At 43.0% G+C, this 17,358-nt stretch overlaps 1 protein-coding gene across 1 annotated transcript; it reads left to right on the forward strand.

Annotated features, from left to right (window-relative positions):
• Nucleotides 1-70: 70 nt before the first annotated feature.
• On the forward strand, nucleotides 71-2,116 carry MELLADRAFT_92456 (uncharacterized protein; the record flags this gene model as incomplete). The annotated part of the gene is made up of 6 exons (XM_007405564.1): nucleotides 71-119; nucleotides 322-476; nucleotides 630-676; nucleotides 807-1,527; nucleotides 1,643-1,962; nucleotides 2,029-2,116. The coding sequence occupies 6 exons, from the start codon at nucleotides 71-73 to the stop codon at nucleotides 2,114-2,116; spliced, it is 1,380 nt and encodes a 459-aa protein (XP_007405626.1).
• Nucleotides 2,117-17,358: the final 15,242 nt, after the last annotated feature.

Consider the following 17,358-nt stretch of genomic DNA (forward strand, 5'->3'; position numbering starts at 1 on the left):
TCACTGAAAGTCTGCTACAAACAGGTCGACCGAGATGGGCCAAGCATCTCCTTACCTACTTTCGCTCGGGATGTCTAAAAGTGGAATTGCAGTAGTGTTCTTAGCTGGACCATTGAGTGGTAAGATTCGAGACGAATACTGTTTTTCTTTCCTATCTCGTTCGACTTCAGGCTGATCAAAGCTAGTGTGGTCATTTTCATAGGACTGATCATGCAACCTATTGTCGGTTGGCATCCAATTCTCCAAGACTCATTCTCATGAATCACCAATTCTTTCTCACATGATCATCTCGATCCGCTTACTATTGAAACGAAATCGTAGGAATCTATGCCGACAGCTGTAAGCATCGTTTAGGCCGTCGGCGACCATTCATGATGCTTGGAGGTCAATTTAATACTCTTCTCTTGATAAAGATAACAATCCACATGTACCTGATGACCGACCCGTCTTGGCTTCTTAGGTCTTGTCACGGTACTGTCGATCATCTCCTTTGTTTGGGCTCGCGAACTGGTCGGATTTGTTATTGATATTGGATCTGATTGGGTACTTTCTTCTGCCTTTGCACCCTCTCTTTCCCTAAGAGGTTCGATCGCTTGAATAACTACTAATGTACGAAAATACATATATAGCATCGAACCATCACCATCTGGCTGGCTGCATTTGCATTCTATCTGATGTCAGTGACACCATCTTTTCCGCAACGTATATATCCGTAAAGGAGATTGGCTCCGCGTAGGCGAAATATCGATCTATCCAATGATATCACACTAACTTGGCTTTGTTCGGGCTTAATTGTACACAAATAGGGATTTCTCACTGAATGTTGTCATGGTCACATCCCGATGCCTGATTGTCGATATCCTTTCATCCGACAGACAGGCTATAGCGAATGCTTACTACTCTCGCATAGCCGGAATAGGCGCTGTATCACTCTACTCTATCTCCGAAGCGAATTTACCAAAGCTACTGAACAGCTCGTCTACTCAACTCAAACTGATCACAATGATGTGCACTGCAATCTTCATCATCACTCTATCTATCACCTGTATGATGGTTCGGGAAAAACCTTTACAGATTACAAAGACCTCAGTTCCAAAGCTCTTAGAGATTTATCACAGATTATATCAGGCTTGGGTAAGACTCGGAGAAGACAGTAACGTGAAGAGGATTTGTTGGATCACGTTTTGGTCATCGATCGGTTGGTTTCCGGTTTTATTTTATTCGAGTACTTGGATCGTGGAGATATGGACCATGACCACCAAACAACAAGATCGAGAACAAGCAACCAGGATAGGAAGTCAAGCTTTGTTATCTCAATCAATCGTTTCTTTGATCGCAAGTATAATTCTACCAATTTGGTTCAAAGGAAGTAGGCAATTGGCAAAATTATGGATGTCGGCTTTGTGTCTGTTAAGTATAATGTTAGTAACTAGTTGGGTCTGGGCGAAGGAGGTTCGCTTAGCCAGTGGAATGATAGGTATTCTTGGAATCAGTTGGGCTGTGACACTGTGGGCTCCAAGCACTTTGGTACGTCTTTTTGAAACTGATATATGCCCCTAAGAATGATTGACGAGTAATGCCTGTACTGATTTAATTGATGATTTTCTATCCTTCTTCCACGTTAACTTTCAAAATATTGAAGCTAGCACAAGAGATATTGGATGATCCAATTGATCCGCATACCGTTATTCCTCTGAACCAATATCGACCTTCTTCGACCCATGTGCACCCCTCATCAAACCCAATACATCATGTGGATGATGATGAATATGAGGGTCTGCTAGATGACCTTCAAGGATTTGATCATCCAGCGACTGATGAGAATCTGGCTGGTACCATTTATGGAATTCAAAATATATTTGCTGTAATACCTCAATTGCTAATCAATCTCTTTGCATCTGGGATTTTCAAAATTGTGAAAAAAGATAATGATGGTCCTGGAGGTATTACAATGGTATTTGTGTGAGTTTTTTTGTTCTATGTGGATTAGGTGTTCCTACTGATCAAAATGGCTCTTTTGACAATTAGCCTCGGAGGGTTTAGTGCTGTAGTCTCTGCTTGGGGTTGTTGGAAGTTGATTGGTAAGATACATCCAAAGCAACTGGGAAGAGTTTGATCTGAGTGAAAAAATGGGTGTCATGTTTCTCTTCCTTGAAGATACATCAGGGCAGATTGCAAGAAGTGAGGTTATGATTGAGTGTCAGGAGAATGTATTTCTCAATTTTCTACGTACCTTCTTTTGTATTATATGGATAGTCATGGATTTGGATTTGGATCAGGTTGTGGCTCTGCTGTATGTATTGTATAAACCTGTGAAGCCCTGCCTTCCACGCCCAACGTTAGCTGAAGGTTTCAATGCACTGATCACTAGTTTTGTTGCAGTTCATTGTGCACTAGGAGTGAGCTTCTAGATACAAGAATAGGTTACAAAGACTTGTGACATGGCCATGACAAAGTATATGCAAGCCATCTCCATTGCTTGAGGTTTGCACTCTTGTGCCAACTTTTCTGCAAAATTCTTTCATCACCTTTTCAAATAATGAAGAAACGGTTTACGTTCATTGATTATTTAAAATCTGGCGGATGATCTTAACCTTCAGTTCTTCCCACTTCTTTACTTCTTTACTGAAGGAAATGAAATGCTTCTCCAAAAAGTGTTCTCAGCTTTCAAGATCTACTTTTCATATGATCATTGTTATGATTCATATATAACTTTGGTTCCACCTGCCTATCCCTTTTTATGTTACTTTGTAATACTTTTTTAGTCTGCCCCATAGTGGACCTTTTGATTGCTTTGAGTCAGGTGCACCGTATATAAATTCTATACCACTACGACTTGTTCTTATATGCACATGCACCTAGGACTCTACACCCTGATTCTGGCTAAAAAATCTTATCATGAGTTTTAGCTCAAACCATTCCATGGAGCCGCAGACACTTTGAATAATATCAGTACCCCTACTTGTGACCCTAATGTGATGGATATACTGTCCTCATTCGTTAGATTATCCAATGAAGAGAAGGCTAGGAGATTGAGGACTTGCTCTTGATTTCAATGCTCCAAAAAAGGTCACCAAGCTAATGACTGTCCAAACCATGGAAAGAAGGGGAAAGATATGTATAGTGCTAAGATTGCTGAGTTAGCGGGAATATTAGCTGCTTTAGGAGGAAGAGATGGTGATAAAGGAGAGGGGATTAGTCATGCTGATGAATCAAAAAATGGAGGCCCTCGAGCCTGAAGGTTGTGCCTAGCTTGAGGTCAAAGGACATTAGGGATAATTTAGAAATTGGAGCTAGGGCAATTGTAACCTGCAAAAGTGACAATCCATGTCTGTTTATGCCTTTCTCATTTCATTTGTCCCATCTCCCATGCGCCACACCACTTAAAATTTCACCAACCCACCTCCTCATAGACTCTGGGGCAACTCATAATGTTCTTGGAGAAGCCTATGCCTCAGGAGCCGGACTCCTGCATTACACAGTGTATACTTCAAGAGATGTGACTGGATTTGATGGATCCAGGACAACATTGTGTTATGAAATTAACCTCACTATAGACCAAGATCCAACCCACTCACACTTCATCATTACACTGATTAAGAACACTTAGGACAGAACTTTAGGTATTCCTTGGATCAAGAGCAATCACCACAAGATCAACTGGCTACAAGGCACAGTTAATTGAAGATGATTTCTAAATACAGCAGCAATGTCAGACCCACCACCAATGTTGCCACCCTTGTCACACACCCACCAGACAGACACTAGCCCGCATTGTGGCTGTACCTAAAGCCTTGTCATCTCCAAAAACCACCCCTACGGACCTAATAGGATGTCATAAGGGGAAAGCTATGACATTTGACAAGGGGGCATGTATCAGTCTTGATACATTATGGCCCCCACAATTTGGGTGTGACCTGTTTCCTGTTGACCCTGTACCCAAAATAGCTGGCAAGCCCCTTTGAATCCTAGAGCTTAACCCGGACAACACCATACACACAATGCATCTGATAACGACACAGGAATTGAGTACACACCTCTCAAAGAGGAACTTACAACCATTGTGGCTGTGTCAACAGTCTCATCATATCCACAAACCACCCCTATCAACTCAATGAAGGACCATATGGGGCAAGTTAGGACACCTGACAAGGGGGCACATATTCTTTTAGATAAACCATTGCCCCCGCAATGTGAGTTTGATGTGCTTTTTATCAATCCCTTACCTGAGACAGCTGGCAAGCCCCTTCCCCTCCTAGAATTTGTATCAGACTCAGCAACCAACGTCAACCACACCGACCCAAGAACAAGACCCAACTGATCTAGTGATGGAAAAGGATGACCATGCGGCTGTGAAAGCAGCCTTGGTTAGATAAAAAACTTGGGATACAATTACATCCAACACGCAAACCCCCCCGCCGGGGACTGCGACTGCGCTGCGACAGCGTTCACAGTGTAATTTTACTAGTCACTGGCAGGCCAGTGAGTTCCATTCACCTCAATCCAATCTCAATTCAATGTCAGTTCAATATCAGTTTGATGTCCAATTATGTTTGAGTGGGGGGTATGCATGGGCTGCATAATCTCTCAAACCTTGCAGACATTCTGACACCTTCATGTGTGGACATGCAACCGAACTTTATTCCAGTTCATTCTGGAAGGTTGTTTGTCTGCTACTCTAGGCCAAACATTGAGATTGGATTGATATTGAACTGACATGGATTTGAGATTGGATTGAGATTGGATTGAGCTGGACGTACTCACTGGCCTGCCAGTGAGTAAAATGACACTGTGGTTGTGGTCGAGCCGCTGTTGCAGTGAACCAGACAGCCCCTAAGGTACACCTGGGACGCCGCGCGGGGTTGCCTGCGGTTTTCCCGGGCCGCTGTTGCAGTGAAAGCACCGCAGGGGGTACCCTGCGACACAGCGAATATGTTTTCTATAGTTATATTTTATTATACTTTCTTTAGTCGAATTCGTATTAGGGCAGTTCAAGTTTGGGTTTTAAGGCACATTTTTACGTTTTAAGACATGCTCGATGTCCTTAAACCAAAACACATAATTTAAGACCACCGAGCCACCTCTCGAGGTGGCTCGGTGATTTATAAATTATAAGTTGACTTATAATTTATAAGTCTTTTGGCTCATAGACAAAAAAATCGGGTGAGAGCAGGTGAGAAACAGTTCAAAGACGTTCACCTGCCCTCTCCCTCTCCCATACCCTTTTCCACCGTCTCTTTCTCTGCCATACCCTGTCTCAACCGTCTCTTTTTCTGCCATACCCTCTCCCGATCACCCCTTCCTTTCCAATTTCACTTTTCAATCACCTCATCCTCATTCACTTTTCGATCACCTCATCCTCACCTCATCCTCCTTTGCTTATCGTGTGGTCCTCAAATCCAATCCTCATTTCACTCTACAAATCTCTATCAGCTTCAATTCATCATCCTCTTCGTACACAACTCTTTCAATTCAAACTCTTCAATCAGCTCATCTACACAACCAATCCCCAATCTCAATCAATCACCTTCTATCTCTATTGACTTCAATCTGAATCAGGATCTGACTTAATCAAATCAATCAAATTAATCAATTCAATTCAAATCAAATCGAATCGAATCAACTCAAATCATTTCAATTCAAATCAATTCAAATTGAATCAATCACCTTCTATCTCTATCGACTTCAATCTGAATCAGGATCTGACTTAATCAAATCAATCAAATTAATCAATTCAAATCAAATCGAATCGAATCAACTCAAATAATTTCAATTCAAATCAATTCAAATTGAATCATTTTAAATCATCTCAAATCATTTCAATTGAATCAAAACAAATCCTTTCAAATCTCAATTAATCAATTGAATCGAAACAACATTCTAAAGCACAATGGCCACATCGGAGCAACCTGCTAGTTCAGTAAGTCCTCTGTCTTCCCAAATCTCTGATACGCAGGAGCTGACATCAGAAATCTCGTCAGGTTGCCCGTACACCTCGCCGAACTAAAGCTCAGCTTGAGGCAGATCTTGCTGCAAGCGGACACACAGGCAAGGGTAAGCCTACACCTGCTGAAGTTCGAAGATCACTCGTGGCCGCCAAAGCACGACATCAATCAGCTCAACCGATTTCTTCAGGATCAAAGGCTCAAAAACCTCGAACTCCTAGTGCAAAAGCTAAACCCCTCCTGAATCAAAATCGAATCCCAGTTCAGCAGCACCTCCGTCCTCATCGTCGTACCAAGCCCCACCCCTTCAAAAACTTGACTACGAAGAAATTATTGCCAATCTAGATCGTCCTAATGTCCGAAATGCCCTGTTTGGTGGTGGTGGTGGCAAAACTAAGGTCACTGGACAATCAATGCTTCCACAAAAGATTTTGAATGAATTAGCAAGAACTATTGAGAACAATTACAATATTCGAAACAAGACTACAAAAATGAGACTTACTGGGCGTTCACTCAAGCTGCGAATGGATTGGTGGAAAGGAAACTATATGAAAGCGAAACGTTTGAATGCAGATACCGGTTCTGGAACTAGCAAGAAGGACAACCAGCGTGGAATTTGGACTCTTGCCGAGAAGCACGAGTCTTTATGTCCTTGTTTCGAGCAGTTGAACGAGATCTTCAAAGATAAAGGAAATGTAAACGCATTTGGTATCATGGATAGCGGACTTATTGAAGATCAAGATGGTGAAGAAGAAGAATGTGATGAAGATGAGGAAGGCGAAGATCAAGATGGTGAATGGGAAGAAGATGAAGAAGAATTTGGAGCTGGAAAGGAAATAGTTGTCTCGGATTCTGAAGACAATCAACAATCCCAAGACAATTGACGTCAAAAGGAGATAGTTGTCTCAGATTCTGAAGACAATCAAGTCAAACATCCAACCACCAAAAGCGACCATGACGATAGCTCTGATGATGGCCTTCCCCCCCTCTTACTCCCCGTTTGGATATGGACAATGATTTGGAAATTGGAAATATCAAAGGTAAAGGGCCTGCGCCAAAGAAGCGCACTAGAAGTGTAAGCTTTTTCTTTTGATCATTTTTCCAATTTTGATCATTACTGATCTTTTTATATCCTCTTCTTTGTTTTGTTCAATTCAATTTATCTAGGAAAAAGGTCTCACAGCATCTGAACTCGCACTTGACAACACGACCGATGACGAGATCACTGAAAGAAAAGTTGTACAGCCTGCGCCAAAGAGCCTGATTGGGGCCTCAACCTCAGCTTCAACCACTACCAGACGATCTCAAACTACGGGAGCAAAGGCTCAATCCACCAGCAAGGAAGTCAAGCCTAGGATTCGGGGTCAAACTTCCAAATCCGCCGCTTCGGGCCGCCACTCTAAGACTAAGACTTTGGCCAGTTGTGGCTTGGATCCTCTACTGTCAATCGATCCGGCCAATGTTCGAACCAAGGATTTCAAGCATCCTCTAGCATCAGCCCTTCAAAGTACAAGCGAGCAGAAGATGGAGGTCCTCAGGGAGAATTTGAATTGGCGACACGAGTTTGAGAACACAAAGTACAACGAAGCCAAACGTAAGGAAATTGATGCAAAAAAGGAGTTAAAAAGCGAATTGGACTGGAATAGAGAAAAGTATCACCTCGATCGCAAGGAGGCCAGGGAGAATGCTGCTGCAGAGGCCATTATCCGTGAACGACAGGAGAGAAATCAACTAGCAAAAGATCTTGCTATATCAGGCAAGACACCAACCGAAGTCCTAGATTTTTTGAATGTTGTCTTTCCCCCCAAGGCACAAGAAGATCGATAGGAAATTTTTATTCTTTTTATCAAGACTTCAACTCTCAGCCGTATTCAATCTTCAATTTTATTCATCAGTTCAATCTGTCAATCTTATTATTGTTATTACCGGTCTCAAGCAGTTGTTCAAGCAGTCAAGTTTTCTATTGTCTTTAAAAAATTCAATCAGTCAATCATCAACCGGTTTCGTTTTTTAATCAATTCAAAACAACTCAGTCAATTTCAATTTCAACTCAATCACTCAATCAATCTTATTATTGTCTTTAACGATTTTGTTTTTCCAAGAAGTCAATCAGTCAATTTTGTCATTGTCTTTATTTGTTTCATCAAGACTTCAACTCTCAGCCGTATTCAATCTTTAGTTTTATTCATCAGTTCTCTTTCTTACCGGTTTTGTTTATCAATTCAAAACAACACAGTCAATTGGTCAATTTTGACTTTATTTGTTAGTTCAATCAGTCAATCTCATTTCATCAAGACTTCAATCAGTCAATTTCGACTACCTTTCAACTACCTCACCCTCTAAGGCGCACTGACAGGTTTCAGGTGCCTTCTTCCCATCTGGTCTTGTGATTGGGATTGACAGGACTCAAGCCAATCACATTCCATTTCACATTCCTTTGATTTTTTGTTATCATTCAATAGATGGTCAATCACGTAAACATGAAAAACTTTTTACTTCGCTAAAAAATAAAAAAAATGTAAATTTTCCTTCTATCACATAAACATAAAAAAACTTTTTATTTACTTCCCTAAACAATAAAACAATAAAACAAATGTAAATTTTCCTTTGTCTTCTTTTGTCAGTGCACTCTTTTGTAGAGTTAAAAAAAACTTTTGAATGTGAATGAATTTACTTTGTTTGCATGAACATTTATTGAGATTGAGACACATCAAACAAAATGTGAGTTGAATTAATTGGATGAAAGAGCAAGTGAACAAACATAAAGTGTGTCTAAGTTGAGAATTCTCATGAAATGGAAATACAATTCTATTGAATAAACAAAAAGTGTGTTTAATGAACAAATGTGAAATACAACTTTATCAAACAATGGGAAGGACACCACTTTCCCAGCAGTAAGCAACAGCATGATCACGCACAAATTCCCTCATTGATCTTCCACGCTCCACCTCATCAGCATCCATGTCCAAATTCTCATTGATAGCAGGTTGGTCAATTTCATTATCAATGATATCTTGTGAAATAATGTCCCACGCATTTCCAAATTTTGCCAGCATGTTGTTGAGTATCAAACAACACCAAATCCAATCCAGAATGTGTGACATATCTTCTGGATTGTTCAATGCCAGGCGTAAACACTGTAGTGAGGCCCAGCGGAGCTTACTGACTCCAATGGAATGCTCATTACATACTCGTACTTTGGCCACACACCAGTTGAATTCTTGATTTCTGCTAACCTCTGCAGCTTGGCCTTTGTAAGACGGAACAACTGTCTCGGTTGGTGTATACGCAGAGTCGGCGATGAGGTACTCGCCTGTCACAAATGAACACAGATGAGTGAGTACGAATTACTTGGATAGGCGGTCAAAAACGTACCTTCATCAAAGTATCTTTCTGGATTGATGGCAATGTTGGTTTTGTTAAATACCGTACTATCACAACAAGAGCCTGGCCACCCAGCATAGGCATAAGTGATTCTTCGATCGCAATCACAGATGATTTGAACATTGATAGAGTATCTGTGCTTGCGATCGAAGAAAACCTCTCCATCAACTCCGGGTCTTTGAAATAAGGGGATAGTTGTCCCGTCGACGAAGCCAACGCATCCTGGAAAGCCGTCGCCATCGAGTACATGGGAGATGGCCTTACGCCTTTTGCTGTTTGGCCATTGAAGGTAAGATTTCCCTCGATCCAAGATTGCCCGGCGTGTACAGTTGATGACAGTTCCACGGCCGACTTTGTAGTTTCGAGCAAATCTACCAACGGAAGCACCGTTTCCGTTGCTTCCTAAACGCTCCAAGGTGATAGCAAGTTGTTGTTCGATAGGTGGTGGCGGGTTCCGGCTAGTTGAAAAGAACACTGGGTGGGTCTCTATCAACGCGAGAAGGGCATTGAAACCCTCAGGAGACGTTCTCATGGCTTGTTGAAAATCGGTACATCGATCACGTAACATGTCCTTCAGATTGAACGGACTGGCTAGAGGAGCGCGAAATCGAGGGACTAAGTATCTGGTCTTCAAAACCAAAATCAGGCATTCAGCCCATTCATCTTCGTCATCAAAGAGGTGATCATAGAGTTCGGCCATCTCAGGATCGTCAGGGTAGAACAAGCTGCCATCGGTGGGAAGGTCATCCATATCTTCAACTCCATCTATCCCAGGTAATGAAAGATTTGATTCCGCATGTGCAAAGACAGATAGTTCAGTGAGTTCACGGAGCATCTTTGCTTGTTCTGACATTCGAGGCATCGAGTCGAGCTGATTCAAGATGGTTTGATGAGGTTGATTTAGGTTCTTGTCGAAGATGATGGTGTACGGGCAAGATGCAGAGGCTCTTCAGCTCAGAAAGCAAGTGGGATCTGAGTCTGATCTCTTTTACCAGTGGATACTCCATGGTTGATCATTGGCAACAAAAAAGAATGTCGGTTGGACTCATTGGCAAAAAAAGAAATGTCCGTTGGACTCTTTTGTGCCTTTGTCTCAAAGGCGTTGAAACTTATATTTGCAACATTTTAAGGAACCCAAGCAGGCTTTTTAGGCATGCTCGCGTCATAAAAAGCCTGCTCGCTGGCTTTTTTTCAAATGCTCGGAATCCCAAACTTGAACTGCCCTATTATACTTTTTATTTTTTTCTTCAAAAAATAATTTCTCTTTTACAAAGGAAACCACTATTTGCCGCCCGGAAAAAAAACCCAAAGCCCCCTTTCCGGGTAATTCGCGGGCTGTGAATTTCCTCAGCCTGCTTCAAAATCAAAGCGGGCTACTCCAAAGTGACCTACTTTGTGTGGTTTGGTTGGTCTCGTGAAGCTTTCAAGTCAAGCTTACTCTTTTTTTTGTGTGTTTCTCAAGTGAATGTATAGAATGAAACGTGATTGTATTGAGAACGAAACGTGATTGTATTGAAAACATGAAGTATCAAGAGAGGATCAATTACAAAGTATCAATAGAGATCGATCGATATCGATTACAAGCAAATCTTGAGACAAAACAATCATTTATTCTCCCAGACACAAGCAACAACAACACATCAACTGATCAAGAAAGAATAAAAAAGTAGGAAAAGCAAAAAAAAAAAACAAGAAATGAAACAACATGAGAATCAACGGTGAGAAGTCCATCTTTCCAACTCAGCGTTGTATTCCTTTACCCATTGAGGAACCAAAGTGGTCTCAAGCATTGCCGCATTTTGGACCTGTCCATACACTTCAGGAAAAGGTACTAAAAGCTCACAAAGATGACCCAGACCTAGACTGACGAAGTGCATACCATTGACAAACGCGAGTACTATTGGGGCTTCTTTGTTAGGTGGTGTTCGATAAGGGAAAAATAAATAACAATTGCTCCTTTCCGGATTGAAAAGAAGCACGGGGCGGTTGAACGCGCTTGCTATCACCCAGCCCAATGAAGGCATCCTCAACCAGTACTCTCTAGTGCAAGATATTGCCTCGTGGTCAAGCCGACCCATAAGATCTTGTACCACTTCCTCTGCGTCAGATTGCTGTTTTCTTGTTCGGGGGCGCTGAGAAGGCGTTGATATCAGTTTTGTGTGATCTTCTTGATGGGAAGAGAGTTCAGCCTTCATTTCTCGGCGAATGACAAGGTAAGAATCCTTGGTGAACATGTTCATGGAAGCCGCAATCGCGTAAAACCCACAATTCCCATACGGAGGAGGGTTGTGAATTGATTTGATATATGGTACTATTATGGCTGGTAGTTGTTTCAATATCAACTGTTCATCTGGTTTCACAAGGCAGATTTTGTGGATAGTATTAGATTGCAGAGATTCGGACTTGTCAATGTTCTTGTCCTCGTATTTGTACTCGATCGGGAACACTGCAGCGCCAAAGTTTCGACTCACTTCAAGTGTTGCTGTGACTATATGATCGGTTCGAGCTAATCCTAGATCCTCAGCAATCAAACATAGGCTTATTTTGGGAAGCAGGACACGACGAATGAACAAGTCAGGGCCCAGTGGGGCTGTGTTTTTGTTGTTGAGTTGTGCATCGGATGATTTGGATAAGAAGATCCGCTCGAGTTTTGTTACAATGACTTCAAGACCTTTGTATCCATAACTGATGTAAACATAACTTTAGTGTTAGACCATTCATCTCATTATGGAGCAGCGCTTGACTCATGGACTCACTAGCCAGAAATCTCAATTTCGAACCCTTCAAATTGTAACATTGGACCTCGATCACCGGTGGTCCGTTTTTGCTTAGCTAGGTTGTAATAAGTTGATTTCGTTTCATGTTTGATGATCTTGGAAAGAAATTTGACATGTGATTCTACGCGCCTGTTGTACAACACAGAATAGCGTCAGCGAGTGGGGTTAAACACAAATTCTAGATGGGGTTTGATGGGGTTTACCTTGAAAGACCGTTGAAGTCCATCGAGGTTGGCCACCCCTGACTGATACCATTGGGGATTACAACACGCTCAGCCTCATGAAGTGAGCAAAACGACACAGTCATTGGGAACTAAAACAAGAGAACCGATGTCAACAAGACGTCTGAAATACAGACGTTAGAAGGGTGTTTTACTTACTAGATGGGACCTCACTCTGGGACGAGTAAGTTCCTGAGTTATCTCGGGCATAGCAAGGAGTTCGGCCTGCAAAGAGAGAAGTTTCTCTGAAGGATTCACCGGCATTTCTTCATCGCAAAATACACAAAGTATTTTGTCATCCTCTGTCTCGGACCCGATATCAACATCACTTTTGTCATCCACACCAAAAAGTAACAAGTGTTCATTATGTTCTTTTTGCCAAAACAAATCGGTAGGTAGGTTGTCTTCGTTTTTGTTATTCAACAAATCACTAGGCTCATTTGCAGTGTTCAATTTGACAGGAGGAGTTGATTTGATTTCTGCCTGAGAAACTACGCGGTTTGCAGGACATTTGTTGGCCCGATGGCCTGGTTCGCTGCATTTGCTGCATTTATAAGTCTTTGTGGTCGTGGTGGTAATTGGCTTGGATGAGTTAGAGGTAGCTTTGTTTGGGATTGATGAGATGGCGGAAGTGTGTGTGTGTGTTGTGACATCTTCAGGTTGGGAGTCGTTCTCGGATGATTCTGGATCCACAGAGTCTTCATCCAACATCTCCTCTTCTCGAGTAAGGGCTCGTTCGACTCGTCTTCGTTTGGACTTCTCTTTTTTCTTTCTTTTAGTTTCTTCAACTTCATGTCTTGATTTCCATCGACTGTTTTTAGAGACCGCTTGTTTCTTTTGGCTTCCAGTACGTGGTCGACCTCGAGTGTTGTGCTTGACATCAGGTGGTAAGATAGGAACCAATGAGAATCGTCCGGTTTTCATAAGGTCCACTTCCTCATAGATTTTACAGAGTGCATGTTCAGGTAGACTCAATAAGGCATCAAACTTCAATCGTGCGGCATCTTGAAGGCCTTGTCGTGATTGGGGTGCGATGTCCATCACCAGGCGCCATTGATCATGAACCAGATTCGGCGAGAGGGTTTCGGAAACTTCGCGTTCAGCAGCGATGTCATGACTACATGGCATTCCCCATGCGGTTCGAGAAGTCTTAGTGCAAGGCCGGTCGGGTTGCTGTTGAGATTGAGATATCTTCTGGTACTGGGATGTTATCTCCTTGATAGCAAAGTGAGAAACTACGCCGTGAAGGTCTTTAAGGAACGGAGGTATGTCCTGAAGCGTCTTGCCCTTCTCAATTCCAAATGATACCATGATTTCATTGAACTGATGTTCACCATGCCGTTTGAATGCATTGAAACAGGTTAGAAAGTCGTTGTTGCGACCTTCTAAAAAGTTCTTCAATCCAAAGTGGCCACCTTCGACCCGGGATGTAGATGAATTGCCAAAGTGAGGTGTTGACGACGTAAAAAGTGATACAAACTTATTGGTTCGATGGAGCCAATTGCGCTCCAAGTATTCGAGGATGTGGTGTTTTTTAGCAATGACGGTGAGGGCTTTCAAGTTGATATCATAGTCTTCAGGAGTTGTTGAGGAAACAAACTGATTCCATACCTTCATAAACTCATCCCATTCCTCGTTCGTGTCAAAATGCTTCTTACAATTATTTCCAATGTTCTCATTAATGTGCCAGATGCATAAAATGTGTACGGAGTCTGGAAAGATAGTGTTAATCGCATTAAAGAGAGCAGGTTCGGCGTCGGTGGCAAACGTTTGAGGAAGGCTGACGGTTGCATCGGAGTCAAAGACAATGGACTTCAGCTGTTGCATGGCCCATTCGTAAGCGTCTTCTGTCTCACTATGCATGAAACAAAGCGCTACAGTGAAAGATTTGTGCGTGTTGGTGGTACCGACAATGTGGAGGAGTGGTAAATTAAAATGGTTCGTCTTGTAGGTGCAATCAATGCCTAAAACCGTCGGAAACCGTCTGGCAAGCTGAATAGCCTCAGGACTCGCAAAGAAGAAGGATTGGAGGGTACCGTTTTCTGAAGTAACCGTACGAAAAGCCCAATGAAGTTCTGTTACTAAATCGAATAACCCTTGAATGGGTGTTCTTCCGTTGAGCCAGCACTTCTTGTGACGTGCCCGGGCATTGTAGATATCGCGCACCAGTACATCGGCACCACTGTCAACTTTGAGAAGGGGTCGAATGTTGCGAGGTCGAACACCAGCCGAGCTTAAGAGAGCAATTGTCTTGTCATTTTCATCATTGATTTGTCGATATCGACTTTCTTCGTGGAGATGATCAAAAGGAGGATGATTGTGAATCGCTTTGAGAGGATTTTTGTTGGCATCCAACGTGACGAACCATTGGTCTTTAGAAGCATGGTAATTGAGTGAGACCTCAAACGTGCATCCTGTCTTCTTGGATGATGACGCACGCTTCTGCTTTTGCTCCTTCGCCTCAGCATGGTCCTGATTGTCCTCGTCGTTCATATTGTCAGTTGTTTCGTCCTTCGATTTCTTCTTGTTTTTTGGTTTGGCTGCCCGGGAACACTCTAGATAGATTCGTACCGTCTCTCCTTGCAGGTTGGGCTTGTGGCTCTTGATAGATAAAACATAGCCTTGATACCGTGCGACCGCATTGAGATACATGATTCCAGCCTCCTTTTCAAAGAATGGTTTACCGATTTTTGGCGATTGCATTAACCGTACAGGAGGTGCTCCTATACCAGGAAACAATGTATAAGTATCAAGTATATCAAGTATCACATCATATTGATTCCGTGACGGGTGTGGACTGGACTCACCAATAGGAGGCCATTCATTATCCCGCTCATCGTTGGCCAAATCAAAGTCTTGTAAAATGCTAACGTCGTTTCCTTCAGGTGGCTCTTCATTGGTAACAGTAACAACACTATTGCAATCGCTGGAACTAGTAGGGTTGAATTGTGATGACGGAAGGCTTGGGTTGTTGACATGTGTGCTCAAGTGCATAGGAAGTGAAAGAATATTGGTCGCGTTCAATGAGGTTTGACCCTGAGATTGTGTTTGCGATTCAGTTGGAGGAAAAGGTGTTGTTCCAGGGGGATTTGAAAAGACGAATTGATTTGAATTGGGGTATGGAAACCCAGGAGATGAGTGCCAGAACAGATGGGGTTGAGCTGAAGGTCCGGCTACAAAGTTAGTTTGAGAGGGAATATAGACGTGGTGGTGTATAACAGAGTGGTTCGGCAGTGTGGTCGGTTGTATAGCAGAGTGGGTAGTGTGGTCGGTAATGGTGAGTTGGTTTGTGGTGTCGATTGAGGAAAGCTTGAGGTCAACAAAGCATTTGAACCGTTATCGTTCAAAAGATTTCCTTTGCGGTTTCGCTTCATCATGAGGATGCTTGTGAACCTGTAGGATTTGTTGTTGTCGATTTGAAACGTGAAAGTCCAGGTGAAAGGAGGGAGTGTGGAGGGCGCCTGAAGAAGGGATATACGATACAATGGGGTAAGTACAAGTGGAGAGGAAGTGAAAAACGTGATGAATGAAGGAACGGGTGCTTACCATCGTAAGCCAAATCATCTTCATGCAAATCTGGTGAGTCCAGGTTGGTCTCCCTGGGCCGTTCGATCGAGTGTTGGATGTGATCAAGGTGAGTGGATCAATGGATGGTGAGGTGTGTGGTATCATTCGTATGTGGAATGAGGGCTAAGTAGCCCTCACCCTAAGCCCTGTCTGGTGGTGAAAAGCCCCCGTGGGCTGTGAATACAAATCAGCCCGCATTCTTAAGCCCGCCGACAGCCCGTCGGGGCCGTTTGTGGCGCTGACAACATCGGGTACCCGCGGGTACCCTCGGGTAACACCCCAAATAAAGGGGGCGTCAGGTTTTTTTTTCCGGGCGGTAAATAGTGGTTTCCTTTACAAATCTGCACTTTACACAGCATTTCATCGCAGCACACAGCGGCCTGCGGCGCGCTGCGTTTCTTTTACAGCGCGACGGCCTGCAATGTGCAGCGATTTTTCTTGCACATCGCTTTCTCAGGGAGCTTTTGGGTGACTGCAACTGCGCTGCGATGGCGTCAAGACGACACTGCGGTAGATCACATTGTCGTCGCAGTCAGGCAGGTGCTGCCGGCCGCGACGGTGCGTTTGCGTGTTGTTACATCCTTTGACTGCTTATCACCCACAAACCAATGGACAATCTGATATAGTGAACAAGGTAATTGAAAAATATCTTCAACATTTCACCAGCTACCAACGGGACAACTGGGCGGATTTACTGCCATTGGGCAAGTTTGCGTACAACAACAATGACCATGCATCAACTGAAGTATCACCTTTCAAGGCAAACTACGGATTCAAACCATCAATTGGAGGAGTGCCTTCAGTAGCACAATGCTCAAATGCAGTGGAGGAAAGGATGAGGGTATCCAATGATGTACAAACTGAACCGATGAAATGTTTGAAAAGAGCACAGGAGGAAATAAAACCGCACTTTGACAAACACACACAACCAACAACATACTGGAATGTTGGTGATCCAGTGTGGCTTAGTAGCAAGAAAATTTCAACAACCAGGCCAAACCCAAAACTATATGATAAGTGGCTGGGACCTTTTAATCCATTTCTTCGTCAGGTGTATTTTGAATTCTGAGGTGCACTTCTGTGACCGTAGGAAATCTATCCTCCTAAGGGAATTAGATTGTCTCTTCCTTTCTGGAGAATCTCTCGAGTAGATTCTCCGAATAGTGTTCTATCTCTAGGATCCGTCCTACCACAATCTGTACAATACCAACCATACGGCCAGCATCCTACCTGGTTGTGGTTTGGGGTGGGTCCCAGGATTTGGGGGAAAGGGGTCTTAGGTATCAACCTTACCCCAGTCCCGACCCCTGCGACATGAGGACAGCGCCAGAGAATATTGACTTCTTGACCCCGGGTGGTGGGTGGGTTCAAAAAATTAAGTGAGATTCAGAGCAAAATAGACTCTGAGGATCTTCAGAGTGCGAGCTATGAGAGAGGTGGTGTGGAGAGGTAGAGAGATAAAAC

Source organism: Melampsora larici-populina (assembly GCF_000204055.1).
Source record: "Melampsora larici-populina 98AG31 unplaced genomic scaffold MELLAscaffold_4, whole genome shotgun sequence".
NCBI classification, from domain to species: domain Eukaryota; kingdom Fungi; phylum Basidiomycota; class Pucciniomycetes; order Pucciniales; family Melampsoraceae; genus Melampsora; species Melampsora laricis-populina.